This window comes from Mobula hypostoma, chromosome 4 (genome assembly GCF_963921235.1).
Source record: "Mobula hypostoma chromosome 4, sMobHyp1.1, whole genome shotgun sequence".
Classification (NCBI taxonomy): Eukaryota; Metazoa; Chordata; class Chondrichthyes; order Myliobatiformes; family Myliobatidae; genus Mobula; species Mobula hypostoma.
Window position 1 is genome coordinate 129,700,411 of NC_086100.1, and position 17,693 is coordinate 129,718,103.

The 17,693-nt window shown below is 41.5% G+C and overlaps 1 protein-coding gene across 5 annotated transcripts in view; it reads left to right on the forward strand.

Moving 5' to 3' along the window:
• kiaa1109 (KIAA1109 ortholog) overlaps positions 1–17,693 on the forward strand; it is a 439,747-nt gene that overhangs the window by 116,525 nt on the left and 305,529 nt on the right. For all 5 annotated transcript variants that reach the window (XM_063046524.1, XM_063046528.1, XM_063046526.1 and 2 more), the window contains exons 16-17: positions 10,146–10,301; positions 16,115–16,212. In XM_063046524.1, coding sequence (XP_062902594.1) covers positions 10,146–10,301; positions 16,115–16,212 — 254 coding nt within the window. The remainder of the gene's footprint in view (positions 1–10,145; positions 10,302–16,114; positions 16,213–17,693) is intronic.

Below are 17,693 nucleotides of genomic sequence, written 5' to 3' on the forward strand. Positions count from 1 at the left end.
ATTCTTCATCTTCAAAGCACTCAGCAAAATCTGGCTTACTATTTTCTTGAAAGTACTCCTGCAATTCACCTTTCAGCTCAAACACCCTGTTGAGAACTCTTCCTCTGCTAAGCCACCGGATTTTTGTATGTAGCAGGAGATGGGTGTGCTCTTTGTCCAGGTTTTCACATAGTTTTTTAAAACATTCTTGAGTCAACAGGTCATTTTTTAATAAAGTTAACCATTTTTGTAGCACTATCCAGAACTTCTTTCATTTCATCTCCAAGAGTTTTTGACACCAGCACCTCTCTGTGAAGAAAGCAGTGTGTTGTGACAATGTCAGGATTTTCTTTTTTTTAACAACAACAGCAAAGCAGCAGGCCAGCAGCTGAGTCACGGTGTGTAAAAATTCCTTCTTTAGAATGAAAATTTCCCTCCAATTTTACAGCGGTAGAATTTGTTTGCTCTCATAAGTCAGTAGACAGCGTGTAAGGGGAAGTTGGGGGAGGTAAGTTTGGGGGGGGGGTGGTGAGGAGAGGCTGACATCACAGCCCAAGTTGGGTGAGTCCACTTAATGCTTAGAAAACACACTTCACACTCCTCATCGGCTGACCGTCCTCCTCTCTGTGCAATACAGCACTCACCAATTATTAACAGCCTCCCCTATCTCACGTCAAAAACTGAGAATAAATACAGTCTTACTGTGTACTTCCTTACTGGGCTGGGAGATCTCTAGTGAGATTGCAAATGGGCTGCTTGGTCAATGCCCACCACTGTGAACGCTAACATCGAGCGTTGTGCGATGTTCAAAAAACTATGTCTAGTTTTTTTAATCGCGATCTTTCACAGAAACCTGGTTGAGAAACTCTGGTCTAGGGTTTAAGAAATATCCTGGATTTCAAACATGAGACATTGTGCATTCTATTTGTCCTGCCATAATTCTGTTTATCAGAAGAAGAAAACCAATTATTATTCTGGGTTGACAGTTTCTTGACTTTGGGCTTTTTGATTGACTTAATCAATTGCATAATTGTTCATGTCAACCTTTTTAAATACCAAGCAACATCTCTTCCCTACTTTATTTACCAAATAAGTCCTACCTACTTACTCAATTATCAAATAGCAAATACCCTACTTACCAAATTATTTTTCTCACTGGTCCTTAAATTCCTAAATGACGGGGGGATGTCTAATTTTGATGGCATCGGAAGGTATTCTCAAACATTATTTGGAGAGGTTTTTTTGCAGGTAAGGGAATGTCTTTCAAGAAGGAAGCTTTTTAAAGGAAGAGTTCTGGGCCAATAGGTTTCTATTAGAGTGAATGGCAAGGCAAGTTGGATTCGGGAATATGGGTTGATGAGGGATATTGAGTGTCTGTATGGTCAGGAAAAAGGAGGCAGGTGTTTAGTATAGGCAGCTGGGAACAGTGAAATTTCTTGAAGAGTAAGGGATATATGTTGATACTTGAAGAGGACATTAGGAGGACAAAAAGGAGCCATGAGATAATCCTGGCAAATAAGAGAATGGAGATTCCTAAAAGATTTTACAAGCAAATAAAAGACAAAAAGATGATTAGAAAGAGAGTAGGTTCCCTTCAGGAACAATGCGTTGTACTATGTGTGGAGGCAGAGGAAACGGGGAAAATTCTCGAAAAAATTCTACTTGTCTATGTCTTTCTTGTCCAATACAAGGGTAAATCCCTGGGCCTTGACCAGTTGTAACCTAAGATGTTACGGGAAACAAGAAAGAAGATTGTTGGAGCCCGAACTTTGTTAGCCACAGCTGAAGTGCTGAAAGACTGAAGGATAGTTACTGTTGCATCAGCATATGAGAAGAACTGGAGGGATAAGTCGGGGAACAACAGGCCAGAGAGCTTTTCAGAGGGTGGTAATGGAAGTCAGATGTTGGTGGTGTGCTGCAGAGATCGTGGCTAGGTTCTCTGTTGTTACTTACAGTGCGTATAAAAAAAATCCTCCCCCACCCCCGGAAGTTTTCATGTTTTAGTGTTGACAACATTGAACCACGGTGGATTGAATTTGAATTTTTTTGACACTGATCAGCAGAAAAAGATTCTTTTGTGTTAAAGTGAAAACAGATCTCTGCAAAGTAACCTAAATTAATTATAAAAATAAAACACAAAATAATTGATTGTATTAGTATTCACCCTCTTTAACATGACACACCAGATCATCACTGGTACAGCCAATTGGTTTTAGAAGTCACATAATTAGTTAAATGGAGATCACCTGTGCATAGTCAAGGTGTTTCCATTGATAATAGTAAAAATACACCTGTATCTGGAAGGTCCGACTGCTGGAGAGTCAGTATCCTGAAAAAAGCTACACCATGAAAACGAACACTCCAAGCAACTCTTCAAAAAGACTATTGAAAAGCATAAGTCAGGAGGTGGATACAAGAACATTTCCAAGTCACTGAATATCCTTTGGAGTACAGTTAAGTCAATCATCAAGAATGGAAGGAAAATGGCACAGCTGTAAATCTGCCTAGAGCAGGCCGCCCTCAAAAACTGAGTTACTGTACAAGAAGGGGATTAGTCAGGGAGGCCACCAAGAACCCTATGACAACTCTGGAGGAGTTACAAGCTTCAGTGGATGAGATTGGAAAGACTGCACGTACGACAACTGTTGCCCGGGTGCTTCACCAGTTGTGGCTTTATAGGAGAGTGACAAAGAGAAAGCCACTATTGGGGAAAAAACCTCACATGCAATCTTGGATAGAGTTTGCCAGAAGGCATGTGGGAGACTCTGAAGTCAGCTGGAAGAGGTTCTGTGGTCTGATGAAAGCAAAATTGAGCTTTTTAGCCATCAGACTAAACACTGTTTGTTGTAAGCACATCATCAAAAACACACCATCCCTACAGTGGAGCATGGTGGTGGCTGCAACATGCTGGAGATGATCTGGTGATGCTTCACTGCAGCAGGCCCTGGAAAGCTTCTGAAGGTTGTGGGTAAAATGATTACAGGAAAATATGGAGAAATCCTGGAGGAAAACCTGATGCCGTCTGCAAGAGAACTGTGATTTGGGAGAAGGTTTGTTTTCCAGCAAGACAATAACCCCAAGCATAAAGCCAAAGCTGCACAGGAATGGCTTAAAAACAACAAAGTTGATGCCTTGGAGAGGCCAAGTCAGAGTCCACTCCTCAATTCAATTGAGAATTTGTGGTTGGATTTGAAAAGAGCTGCTCACTCGTGATCCCCATGCGATCTGACAAGAGCTTGAGCAGCTTTGTAAAGAATAGAGAAAAATTGCAGTATCCAGATATGCAAAGCTGATAAGACCTATCCACACAGACTCAAGGCCGTAATTCCTGCCAAAGTTTTATCTACTAAATACTGACTTGAAGGGGGTGAATACTTCAGCAATCAATTTTCTGTTTTATAATTGTAATTAGATCTGTTTTCACTTTGACACGAAAGAGTCATTAGTGTTGATCAGTTTCAAAAAAAGGCAAGTTAAATCCACTGTGATTTGATGTTGTAAAACAATAAAACATGAAAACTTCTAAGCAGAGTGGCGGGCGGTGAGGTGAATACTTTTGAAAGGCACAGTATTTGTATAAACGATTTGCATGGGAATATAGGGGACATGATTAGTATGGGTGCATCACAATTGGTGGTATTATGGCTCGTAAAGAAGTTTAAGTTCACAACAGGATACTGATCACTGGGAAAGTGACCGAGAAATGGCAGATGGAATTTAACTCGCGTGTATGAGGTGATGCATTTTGGAAAGCTAAACCAGCCCCTTAAGTGCATAATGACTGCCCTAGGAAGTGTTAATGAACAGTAAAACTTAGAGGTACAAGTCCATACTGCCCTGAAACTGGCAACACAGGTAAACATGGTGGTGAGGAAGGAGTCAGGTGTCATGTTACACCCTTGTTTAAGGTCAGACATGGAGTACAATGCACTGTTTTGGTTGCCACACCACATGAAAGATGATTAAGCTAGACAGGATGCAGAAGAGATTCATAAGGATATAACCTGGATTAGCGTGCTTGAGTTATAAGGAGAGATTGGATAGGCTGGGTCAGTTTCACTGCAGCAGAGGAAATAGGTGACATGATCGAAGTATATAAAATAATGGGAAGGGTAGATGGTCTGTTTTCCACAGTAAGAATATTTAATGCTAGAAGTCATAGTTTAAGTTGAGAAGAGGAAGTTTATATGGCAAGTTGAGGGGGAGAATTTTTCACACAGAATAGTTGGTATTAAGAATGAGAACCAGAAGATGCATTTGAATGACAGAGATGCAGAGGGATATGGAATTAATCCAGATGTGGGATTATTGTGGCTGTGCTTTCCATGATGGCTGGCATGAATGTTATGGGCCTTGTGTTTCTAAGCTGTACAGCACTGACCGAGTTCCTGTCTTTGACACTCTACATAAATTAAACTGTATTGAAGCTGTATGATACAAGCTATTGTCTATCTTTGTTATCAGTAAATTTCAAAGATAGTTTAGAATGTCATAGGTTAATATTTACAAATAAAAAAGAATCTATGCTCTATCCTTCTCAATATCTCTACTTCAGATGCTCTATCAATTTTATAGTCAAGTCAATAAATTGCCATGATTATTAAGAGCTGTGCGCAGTCTGTACACAGCTCAGAATAATATCCATAGTTTGTGCGGATCAGAATTAACATCTCCTCGCTGATAATCAAACTGGCACACCTCAAGGATGTGTGCTTAGCTCTCTCTACACTCTACTGTGTGGCTGGGCACAGCTCAAACACCATCTATAAATTTGCCAACAATTCAGCTATTGTAAGCAGAATTTCAGATGGTGACATGGAGACGTACAGCAGCGAGATTGATCAGATGGTTGAGCGGTGTCACAACAAGAACCTTGCACTGAACGTCAGTGAGACCAAGAAACTTCAAGAAGGGGAAGTTGATGGGACACACACTAGTTCTCATTGACAGATCATCACTGGATAGGGTGAGCAGTTTCAAATTCCTGGGTGTCAACATCAATGAAGATCAATCCTGCGCCCAGCATATTGGTGTAGGTACAAAGAAGGCACAACAATGGCTCTATTTCATCAGGAGTTTGAGGAGATTTGGTATGTCATTAAAGACACTTGCAGAGTTTTACAGATGGACTATGGAGAGCATTTTAATTGATTGCATCACCATCTAGTATGGAGGAGCCACTGCACAGGATCAGAAAAAACTGCAGAAAGTTGTAAACTCAAGCGAGTTCCATCATGGCGACTGTCCTCTCCAGCATCGAGGATGCCTTCAAAAGCTGATGCCTCAAAAAGGCAGCATCCATTATTACGGGTCCCTAGCACCCAGGACATGACCTCTGCTCATTGCTGCCATCAAGAAAGAGGTACAGGAGCCTGAAGACATACATTTAACATTTCAAGAATAGCTTCCTCCCCTCCGCTGTCAGATTTCAGAATGGACAGCGAGTCCATGAACACTACCAAACGATTTTTTCCCTCTATTTTTGCACTACTTTAATTTTTTAATATATGCTTATTGTAATTTATAGTTTTTTATTATTATGTATTGCAATGTACTACCACAAAACATCAAATTTCATAATATATGCCAGTGATATTAAATTTGATTCTGAGTTTTAACCTGTTAAGAATATTTTTGAGGGACTTTATTGTACTCTTCCTGAAAATCCATTGATGTCATAACTCCTGTTCTAGAAACATAGAAAAACCTACAGCACAATACAGGCCCTTCGGCCCACAAAGTTGTGCTGAACATGTCCCTAGCTTAGTAATTACTAGGGTTACCCACAGCCCTCTATTTTTCTAACCTCCATGTACCTATCCAAATGCCTCTTAAAAGACCCTATCGTATCTGCCTCCACCACCATTGCTGGCAGCCCATTCCTCGCAGTCACCACTCTCTGCATAAAAAAAACTTACCCCTGACATCTCCTCTGTACCTACTCCCAAGCACCTTAAACCTGTGCCCCCTTGTGGCAGCCATTTCAGCACTGGGAAAAAGCCTCTGACTATCCACACGGCCAATGCCTCTCATCATCTTGTACACCTCTATCAGGTCACCTCTCAGCCTACGTCGCTCCAAGGAGAAAAGGCCGAGTTCACTCAACCTACTTTCAAAAGCATGCTTCCCAATCCAGGCAACATCCTTGTTAATCTCCTCTGCACCCCTTCTATGGTTTCCATGTCCTTCCTGTAGTGAGGCGACCAGAACTGAGCACAGTACTCCAAGTATGGTCTGACCAGTGTCCTATATAGCTGCAACGTTACCTCTTGGCTCCTAAATTCCATTCCACGATTGATGAAGGCCAATACACGGTAACCACAGAGTCAACCTGCACAGCTGCTTTGAGTGTCCTATGGACTCAGACCCCAAGATCCCGCTGATCCTCCACACTGCCAAGAGTCTTACCATTAATACTATATTCTGCCATCATAGTTGACCAACCAAAATGAACCACTTCACTCTTATCTGGGTTGAATTCCATCTGCCACTTCTCAGCCCAGTTTTGCATCCTGTGAGTGTTCTGCTGTAACCTCTGACAGCTCTCCACACTATCCACAACACCCCCAACCTTTGTGTCATCATCAAACTTACTAACCCATCCCTCCACTTCCTTATCCAGGTCATTTTATAAAAACCACGAAGAGTAAGGGTCCCAGAACAGATCCCTGAGGTGACCTCCATGCAGAATATGACCCGTCTACAACCACTCTCTGCCTTTTGTGGGCAAGCCAGTTCTGGATCCACAAAGCAATGCCCCTTTGGATCCCATGCCTCCTTACTTTTTTAGTAAACCTTGCATGGGGTACCTTATCAAATGCCTTACTGAGATCCATATACACTACACCTACTGGTCTTCCTTCATCAATGTGTTTAGTCACATCCTCAAAAAATTCAATCAGGCTCATAAGGCATGACCTGCCTTTTACAAACCCATGCTGACTATTCCTAATCATATTATGCCTCTCAAAATGTTCGTAAATCCTGCCTCTCAGGATCTTTTCCATCAACTTACCAACCACTGAAGTAAGACTCACTGGTCTATAATTTCCTGGGCTATCTCTACTCCCTTTCTTGAATAAGGGAACAAAATTTGTAACCCTCCAATCCTCCGGAACCTCTCCTGTCCCCATTGATGATGCAAAGATCATCGCCAGAGGCTCAGCAAGCTCCTCCCTCGCCTCCTACAGTAGCCTGGGGTACATCTCATCCGGTCCCGGCCACTTATCCAAGTTGATGCTTTCCAAAAGCTCCAGCACATCCTCTTTCTTAATATCTACATGCTCAAGCTTTTCAGTCTGCTGCAAGTCATCACTACAATCACCAAGATCCTTTTCCATAGTGAATACTGAAGTACCTCTCATTAAGTATCTCTGCTGTTTCCTCTGGTTCCATACACACTTTCGCACTGTCACACTTGATAGGTTCTATTCTTTCACATCTTATCCTCTTGCTCTTCACATACTTGTAGAATGCCTTGGGGTTTTCTTTAATCCTGCCCGCCAAGGCCTTCTCATGGCCCCTTCTGGCTCTCCTAATTTCCTTCTTAAGCTCCTTCCTGTTAGCCTTATAATCTTCTAGATCTCTAACATTACCTAGCTCTCTGAACCTCTTGTAAGCTTTTCTTTTCTTCTTGACTAGATTTATTACAGCCTTTGTACACCACGGTTCCTGTACCTACTATAACTTCCCTGTCTCATTGGAACGTACCTATGCAGAACTCCACACAAATATCCCCCGTACATTTGCCCGATTTCTTCCGTACGTTTCCTTGAGAACATCTGTTTACAATTTATGCTTCCAAGTTCCTGCTTGATAGCCTAATATTTCCCCTTACTCCAGTTAAACGTATCCCTAACTTGTCTGTTCCTATCCCTCTCCAATGCTATGGTAAAGGAGATAGAATTATGATCACTATCTCCAAAATGCTCTCCCACTGAAAGATCTGACACCTGACCAGGTTCATTTCTCAATACCAAATCAAGTGCAGTCTCTCTTCTTGTAGGCTTATCTACATATTCTGTCAAGAAACGTTCCTGAACACACCTTACAAACTCCACCCCATCCAAATCCCTTGCTGTTGGGAGATGCCAGTCAATATTTGGGAAATTAAAATCTCCCATCAGGGCAACTATTATTATTACACCTTTCCAGGATCTGTTTCCCTATCTGCTCCTCGATATCCCTGTTACTGTTGAGCGACTTATAAAAAGCACCAGTAATGTTACTGAGCCCTTCCTGTTCCTAACCTCCACCCACAGAGACTCCGTATACAATCCCTCCAAGACGTCCATCTTTTCTGCAGCTGTGACACTATCTCTGTACAACAGTGCGACGCCCCCACCTCTTTTGCCTCCCTCCGTGTCCTTTCTGAAACATCTAAAACCCAGCACTTGAAGTAACAATTCCTGTCCCTGAGCCATCCAAGTCTCTGTAATGGCCACCACATCATAGCTCCAAGTACTGATCCACACTCTAAGCTCATCCGCTTTGTCCATAATACTCCTTGCGTTAAAATAGGCACATCTCAAACCGTTGGTCTGAGTGCATCCCTTCTCTATCACCTGCCTATCCTCCCTCACATACTGTCTCCATGCTCTCTCTATTTGTGAGCCAATAGCCAATCTTCCCCAGTCTCTTCAGTTCAGTTCCCACCCACCAAAGTGTTCTAATTCTACACTTCAGATAATTCATGCTTCAATCTACCTTTCAACTCCTCTGCTTTTGGTTCACTGATCAATCAAAAATTTTCAAGTTGAATTGTCACTTTCCGTAATTATAGACTCCAGTAATTTGATGTCCTTGTGGTGCAGCAGATAGACTTGCTGTCTCAGATCCAGAGACTTGGGATTGATTTTGAACTTGAACAGTGAATTTCAAAGGTTCAAAGGTCCAATTTAATGTCAGAGAAATGTATACAATATACATCCTGAAATGCTTTTTCTTTGCAAACATCCACAAAAACAGAGAAATGCCCCAAAGAGTGAATGACAGTTAAGCGTAAGAACCCTAAAGTCCCCCCGGCTCCTCTCCTTCCCGCGCGTAAGCAGCAGCAAGCAACAATCCCCCCTCCCCCTACTGGCAAAAAAAAAGCGAGCACAGGCACCACCACGGAGCACTTAAGCATGAGCAAAGCAATAGCAAAGACACAGACTTGCAGTTACCCCAAAGACTTCGCCTTTCACCTGGCATTCGATATACTGCAGATTCTCTCTTCCCCTAATAAGGGAGAAAGGGGTGTCTCCATTTTCTCAGCGAGCGGGGAGACATCACAAATAACTCGCTGGTTTATGATGTTAAAACTCTGTTATGTTGCTTTTGTCAAGCTCTGTGCCTGAAGATCGCAAAGATCCCGGGTCTTTGGGCCCATAGCAGTAGATTTTTCAACTCCCCCCAACGACACACGGGTCTCCTGCCGTGACACCGACCCTCAAACCGTCCATCTCCAGAGCCCTAAGATCTTGGGCTTCCGAATTCGAGCCAGACTCTCAGCCTGTACCCCTGGAGTGCCGAACAGGCAGTCCTGAAACCTCGAGAACGGGTCCCATTCCCGCAAAGAACTGAAGTCAGCGTGTAACTCTAGGTCAGGGTCTTCAAAAGGACCCTGAAAAGGAAAAATAAAGGTATTAAAGATGGAAATAGAGCTGTTTCTGAAGATGCAAGCAAAGGAGTCGCCGTTTAGCGCCATCTTAACTTTGCTCTGCCTAAATAAATGGCAGGTTTTCACAGCAAATGAATTTGGAGAGATTTGTGAAATTTGCAGGTTTTCTCTGTGATCTCATGAGTTTTGACCAGGTGCTTATTTTTTCCAACATACCAGAAGCATGTTCCTAGCTTAATTAGCTATTGTAAATTACTCCTTTGTGTAGGCAGAATGAGCAAATAGTAGTTGATGGGTCTGTGAAGTGAAATGGATGAGGAAATAGGAAAGGAAGGGGTGAGCCATGAGATTTTTTTCCTTGTTGGAGATAGCATGGACCTGAGAGGCTGAATGGTCTGCTTCTGTTTTATTAAGTAAGTGGCAGATATCAGGCTGACTTGTACATTATTTCCAAGTTTCTGTTCTTTTAAATTAATTCTGAAATAATTTGTACTATTTTTGCTAATTTCTATTTACTTTGGTAAGTTTGAATATTGTTTAACCCTTGTGCTATCTTTTTTTCAAGATTTAATACAAGATTGGGCCAGTGATAGTGCTCCAGATATCTACTCATTTGTTCCATACACTTGGAAGATGAAATTGATGTTTCATCAGTTTGAGATGATCTGGGCAGCTAATCAACACAACTGGGTAGATTGCTCTACCAAACAGCAGGAAAATGGTATGAAGCCTTACAAAAAGCCCTTTCTTATTTCATTATAGATTTACACAATTTGCCTGTAACCTTTATCAGTAGAGCTAAAATTGTATCTTGGTGTGACCCAAAGGTACTGTTAGTCTTATTTGCTGCAGCTGTTTATAATCGTTGTGAATAAATGTCACTTTTAGTGGAATTCAGACTTGTTGAATGACCTGATCATTTCACCACATGACTCTAAAAGAGAAGCAGATTTATCTATTGCACCAAGAAAGCCATAGAAAATTTATATAAATTAAGTTTTAAATAAATTAGTTATTAAAAGTGGGAAACTGGTGAATTTTATTCCTTTTTACGTTTTTGTTAGTAGGAAACACAACCTTGTTAAAAAAATTGAACACTGACTGTAGAGTGGCAATCTGAGGATTGAAATAATTTTAAATTGGGCTTGTTTGATACAAAAGGCATTTGAATTGTGGTGCTGAAGACCAACCATTTTTTTCCCTCTTCTTTGGATTACTGTTGGTAGTTATTGCAAGATGAGAAGCATTTCTGCTTGCTCTGATGTTAAATGCTTACACATGTATTCATTTTGAGTTCTGCCAGAAAAAAATAAAATTTATATTTTACCTTCAAGCATGAGTTTGAACTTGGCACCTCTGATTTGAGAAATTCATGCATTCCACTTGTATCATAGGGCTTGGCCTTAAATCACAAAGTTTTACCCACACCAGTTTCCCAGTTTATTCACTCTTGACACATGGAGTTGGTCTTTAGCGGATAAATTTCCAATTGCCTGGGAATTATGACCTTCTTGATTTTAAAACTAAAAACAATTTTCTAAAAAGATGCTTTTTCCTCTCATCTATTCTTGGGCATTAAAATTCCTCTTAATATTTTAACATTGTTCTGACATTAAATAGGTATAGTTTTGTTAAAAAATTAATCTGCTTTTGCGAATGACTGTGTTTAGAATTGTGCTGGGATCTCATGCCTACCTTTGAGGGAAGCAACATGTATTCTCAAGTATAATCTATGGCAAGTTACACAGAAAAATGTTGGCTGCTGGTGTTTGCAGGTTTTCACAGCAAATGAATTTGGAGAAACTCAGAAATGCTTGTGCCCCATATGCTCCCATATTCATAAGGGCTGTTAACAAATTTTTGCCTTTGTCTTTCTTGAGAACCCGCATTTGGTGAATCCTATTGCCTGTTAAGCTCTTCTGGAGGCCTGTGTCCATGAGTGTATTGGAAGCAATAAGTAATAACATACATCTGTTGTGTCTAAGACAAATATATTAGAAACACTACTGACAACTGGTAAAAGATAAACCTGGCTTTATTCAAACATCTGTTTGCAAAGAAAAAGTACAAGCACTTGCAATTTGCACCTGCACCCTGCATCATTTGTGTTCTAATCTTCCAGACAGCCTACCACACGTAACTTCGTAAAAAAATCATGTTAAATTTCAAGTAGACAACAGTTATTATCCTCCCCATGTAAATCCTTTCAACCACCTTCTCAAATTTGTGGGATATGATTTCCAATGCCTAAAGCCAGGCGAATTATCCCTAATCAGACCTTGCTTTTCCAAATGCAAGTAAGTGCTGTCCGGAATTTCTGCTGAGCTTTCCCAGCACTGATGTAAGACTCACTGACGTGGCGCCCTAAAGCTCCCTGCTGCTCTTTTTAAATAAAAGGATAACGTTAGCTATATACCTGTATTCCAGTACCTTGCCTGTGGTTATCCAAGGTATAACACTGTCTGAATAGTTGTCAGCAATGTCCTCCCTTCCCTCCCATAACATCCTTGGATACATGTAGTCAAGTCCAAGGATTTTTATCTACCCTTAAGCATTTCAAGATCTTTAACAGCACGTCCTTCATAACGTTGATAAATTCTGTGATATTGCAGTGCCTTCTCTTGAGATCTCTTGCTTCCATATCCTTCGCCATGGCAAATACAGATGTCCAGTATTTATTTAAGAACTTTCCCACTTTTTTTTGGCTCCACACATAGCCACATGGATCCTTCAGGGTACTGATTCTCTCTGGTTGTCTTTTTCCCCTTAATAAATTTCTAGAATCTTACAGGATTCTCTTTTAACTTTTTTTGCCAGTAGTACCCCGTGATCCCTTTTCCTCCTCATTATTTCATTCTTAAGTATGCTCCTGTGTCCCTCATACTCATAGAACATAATTGATTCCAGCTGCTTATAGAACAGAGAACATAGAATAGTACAGCACAGTACAGGCCCTTCGGTCCACATTGTTGTGCTGACCCTCAAACCCTGCCTCCCATATAACCCCCCCCACCTTAAATTCCTCCATCTACCTGTCTGGTAGTCTCTTAAATTTCAATAATGTATCTGCCTCTACCACTGACTCAGGCAGTATATTCCACGCACCACCCACTCTCTGATTAAAAAACCTTCCTCTAATATCCCCCTTGAACTTCCCACCCCTTACCTTAAAGCCATGTCCACTTGTATTGAGCAGTGGTACCCTGGGGAAGAGGCGCTGGCTATCCACTCTATCTATTCCTCCTATTATCTTGTATACCTTTATCATGTCTCCTCTCATCCTCCTTCTCTCCAAGGAGTAAAGCTCCCTTAATCTCTGATCATAATCCATACTCTCTAAACTGGGCAGCATCCTGTTAAATCTCCTCTGTACCCTTTCCAATGCTTCCACATCCTTCCTATAGTGAGGCGAGCAGAACTGGACACAGGACTGCAAGTGTGGCCTAACCTGAGTTTTATAGAGCTGCATCATTACCTCGCGACTCTTAAACTCTATCCCTCGACTTATGAAAGCTAACACCCCATAAGCTTTCTTAACTACCCTATCTACCTGTGAGGCAATGCTCAGGGATCTGTGGACATGTACCCCCAGATCCCTCTGCTCCTCCACACTACCAAGTAGATCCATACTAGATCTAGTACTAGGTAATGAACTGGGTCAGGTCACAGATCTCTCAGTGGGTGAGCATCTGGGGGACAGTGACCACCGCTCCCTGGCCTTTAGCATTATCATGGAAAAGGATAGAATTAGAGAGGACAGGAAAATTTTTAATTGGGGAAGGGCAGATTATGAGGCTATAAGGCTAGAACTTGCGGGTGTGAATTGGGATGATGTTTTTGCAGGGAAATGTACTATGGACGTGTGGTCAATGTTTAGAGATCTCTTGCAGGGTGTAGGGGATAAATTTGTCCCGGTGAAGAAGATAAAGAATGGTAGGGTGAAGGAACCATGGGTGACAAGTGAGGTGGAAAATCTAGTCAGGTGGAAGAAGGCAGCATACATGAGGTTTAGGAAGCAAGGATCAGATGGATCAGAGGATTATAGGGAAGCAAGAAAGGAGCTTAAGAAGGGGCTGACAAGAGCAAGAAGGGGGCATGAGAAGGCCTTGGCGAGTAGGGTAAAGGAAAACCTCAAGGCATTCTTCAATTATGTGAAGAAGAAAAGGATGACAGGAGTGAAGGTAGGACCGATTAGAAATAAAGGTGGGAAGATGTGCCTGGAGGCTGTGGAAGTGATCGAGGTCCTCAATGAATACTTCTCTTCAGTATTTACCAATGAGAGGGAACTTGATGATGGTGAGGACAAAATGAGTGAGGTTGCTGTTCTGGAGCATGTTGATATTAAGGGAGAGGAGGTGTTGGAGTTGTTAAAATACATTAGGACGGATAAGTCCCCGGGGCCTGATGGAATATTCCCCAGGCTGCTCCACGAGGCGAGGGAAGAGATTGCTGAGCCTCTGGCTAGGATCTTTATGTCCTTGTTGTCCACGGGAATGGTACCGGAGGATTGGAGGGAGGCGAATGTTGTCCCCTTATTCAAAAAAGGTCGTAGGGATAGTCGGGGTAATTATAGACCAGTGACTCTTACGTCTGTGGTGGGAAAGCTGTTGGAAAAGATTCTTAGAGATAGGATCTGTGGGCATTTAGAGAATCATGGTCTGATCAGGGACAGTCAGCATGGCTTTGTGAAGGGCAGATCGTGTCTAACAAGCCTGATAGAGTTCTTTGAGGAGGTGACCAGCCATATAGATGAGGGTAGTGCAGTGGATGTGATCTATATGGATTTTAGTAAAACATTTGGCAAGGTTCCACATAGTAGGCTTATTCAGAAAGTCAGAAGGCATGGGATCCAGGGAAGTTTGGCCAGGTGGATTCAGAATTGGCTTGCCTGCAGAAGGCAGAGGGTGGTGGTGGAGGGAGTACATTCAGATTGGAGGATTGTGACTAGTGGTGTCCCACAAGGATCTGTTCTGGGACCTCTACGTTTCGTGATTTTTATTAGCGACCTGGATGTGGGGTAGAAGGGTGGATTGGCGGGTTTGCAGACGACACGAAGGTTGGTGGTGTTGTAGATAGTGTAGAGGATTGTCGAAGATTGCAGAGAGACATTGATAGGATGCAGAAGTGGGCTGAGATGTGGCAGATGGCGTTCAACCCAGAGAAGTGTGAGGTGATACACTTTGGAAGGACAAACTCCAAGGCAGAGTACAAAGTAAATGGCAGGATACTTGGTAGTGTGGAGGAGCAGAGGGATCTCGGGGTACATGTCCACAGATCCCTGAAAGTTGCCTCACAGGTAGATAGGGTAGTTAAGAAAGCTTATGGGGTATTAGCTTTCATAAGTCGAGGGATAGAGTTTAAGAGTCGCGATGTAATGATGCAGCTCTATAAAACTCTGGTTAGGCCACACTTGCAGTACAGTGTCCAGTTCTGGTCGCCTCACTATAGGGAGGATGTGGAAGCATTGGAAAGGGTACAGAGGAGATTTACCAGGATGCTGCCTGGTTTAGAGAGTATGGATCATGATCAGAGATCAAGGGAGCTAGGGCTTTACTCTTTGGAGAGAAGGAGGATGAGAGGAGACATGATAGAGGTATACAAGATAATAGGAGGAATAGATAGAGTGGATAGCCAGCACCTCTTCCCCAGGGCAACACTGCTCAATACAAGAGGACATGGCTTTAAGGTAAGGGGTGGGAAGTTCAAGGGGGATATTAGAGGAAGGTTTTTTACTCAGAGAGTGGTTGATGTGTGGAATGCACTGCCTGATTCAGTGGTGGAGGTAGATACACTCATGAAGTTTAGTACTACACAGGAATATGGAGGTATTTAAGGTGGGGGGTATATGGGAGGCAGGGTTTGAGAGTCGGCACAACTTTGTGGGCCGAAGGGCCTGTACTGTGCTGTACTATTCTATAAATCTATAAATCTATAAGTATCCTGTCATTTACTTTGTACTCTACCTTGGAGTTTGTCCTTCCAAAGTACACCTGACACATTCTTTTTTTCCCTTGTCTTGACTGTCAATATCCCTTGTAAACCAAGACTTCCTAATCTTGTTGGCCTTTCCCTTCCATCGAACAGGAACTCATTGGCCCTGATCCTTTGCTGTCTCACTTTTAAAAGCTTCCGACTTGCCACACAGTCTTTATCTGCGAAAAGCTTGTTGCTATCATATTTTGCTATTTCCTGTTTGATGCCATCAACATTGGCCTTGTCCCTAACCGTTCCTACCTTCATCCAGAACTATCTTGAAAGTAATAGTTTTATGGTCACTGATCCCAAATCCAGACCTCCAGCACATAAATTTTATGCTGTTCCTTTGTAAGCTTAATTTTATTTGGTTCTATAGAATTTGGGTGATGTTTAAAAATGACTGAAGGAATATGCTTGTTTCCAATTTGTGTGAATTGTGGTTAAACATTCCAAACTGTACAATGAACAGTTCATAATAATGATAAACTATTCACTTCCTAATAAATTTTAGTAATATATTTTAGTTGTTTTAGAAACTGACGCATTGTTCTTTTGCAGTTTACTTAGCAGCATGTGGAGAAACACTGAATATCGAATTCTCATTGCCTTTCAGTGACTTTGTTCCTGAAACTTGCAACACAAAATTTTGTTTGAAGGTATGTGTTACTGTATATTTAAGCAGCAATCTACAGTTTATTGATGGTAATCAGCAAAGAAAAGTCAGAAATAACAGGAGTTTGTGCCAATATTTTCCACGTAGCTATCAGCAGCTTTAATATTTCTGTAAGATTACAATTTTTTTGATGTTGTCAGCCATTCTTTGTTCTTTTCCTAAATACACCCCTTGGCAAGGAAGCATAAAGTTCTGGCAATCCCCAAAAACTTGAGTAGAGAATGACCAAGCTGGAGCAAGTGAGTGTTTTCTCCATTTATTTTAATTGAAGAAATGGCTGAAAGCATGTCAGTTAAAGCTCACCCGGGGATGACATATACAGCAAGAGACTAAAAGGTTGGATTTACTTCATACCATTTTTCAAAGCTGTTCATAGATGCTCTTTAATGATTTTGAATCTTTGAGTATTTGACAGTTTTGTCACCTTGGTAAGTGAATACAGGGTATTTTTAATTTTTGAGTGTCCCCTCGTATAATCTCTTCAAGTTGATCGAGATTTTGTAGAAAAACATGGTTAGTTTGCATCTTGATATCAATTCTGGGCCTCTGTTGTTACTGGAAATATGTCTTTTTAATGTACCTCTAAAAGATGTATCATAAAAAATAGAAAGTTAAACCATTTCAATACTTCTATTTGAAATATCCAAGGTTTTGATTTAATTGAGGCTTGAAATTCTGGGTAACCAATAGGCACTGGCAGTGATTACTCTTTATTCTAAACATTGATGAAATGTTTTTGGGCAATCACCCAGAATTGTGTTGCTTTGGGCTTATTTCATGGCTGTCTGCAGTCCAATAACCTAGTGCCATAAGCTGTCTGAAGAACTAGTAGCATTAAAGTTTTATCATAAGCGGCTTCCTGGTAAGAGAAAAGTACAATTTACTCATTTCACTTACTCAAAGAACACCTTTGTCTTGCAGGTCTTTGACTATTAGGCTTGTCCTTTTGTGTACTTTGTTCAGTGAGTGGATGTGGGTTGGAGCTAGGTGTCAGCATGTGCAAATTCATACTACTGTTTGATAACTGAGGTTGGGCAACCTTCGTTTTAGGGTAAACTCACTTTAGTTTGAATAGTATTTTCCTTAATTCTGAATATTAAACCAGTCTTTTGGGGAGTTGTGAGGTGCAATACTGTGGTAAGCATGATTGATTAACATAGGGCATTTTCACAGTTTTATAAGTTTTTTGTGAAATTTGTTTTCTTATGGGCCAATTGTTTAGCATCATGGCTTTCATTATGTTATGTAGCAAAAGGGAGATGGTGAGAAATTTCTGTGAGCTTTCAAATTTAGGAGGTGTTCCATGGTTCCTTATGGTGGAATGAGTCGGTGACTAGTGAGGTCAAAAGGTCATTGGAAGTTTGTTTCAAAGAATTGTGCATTAAAGTTCATGTGCACTCTGCTTTCAGATTAATAGAATCCACTGTACAGTTCAGGGGTCAGCTCTTCATCCACTGGACGGAG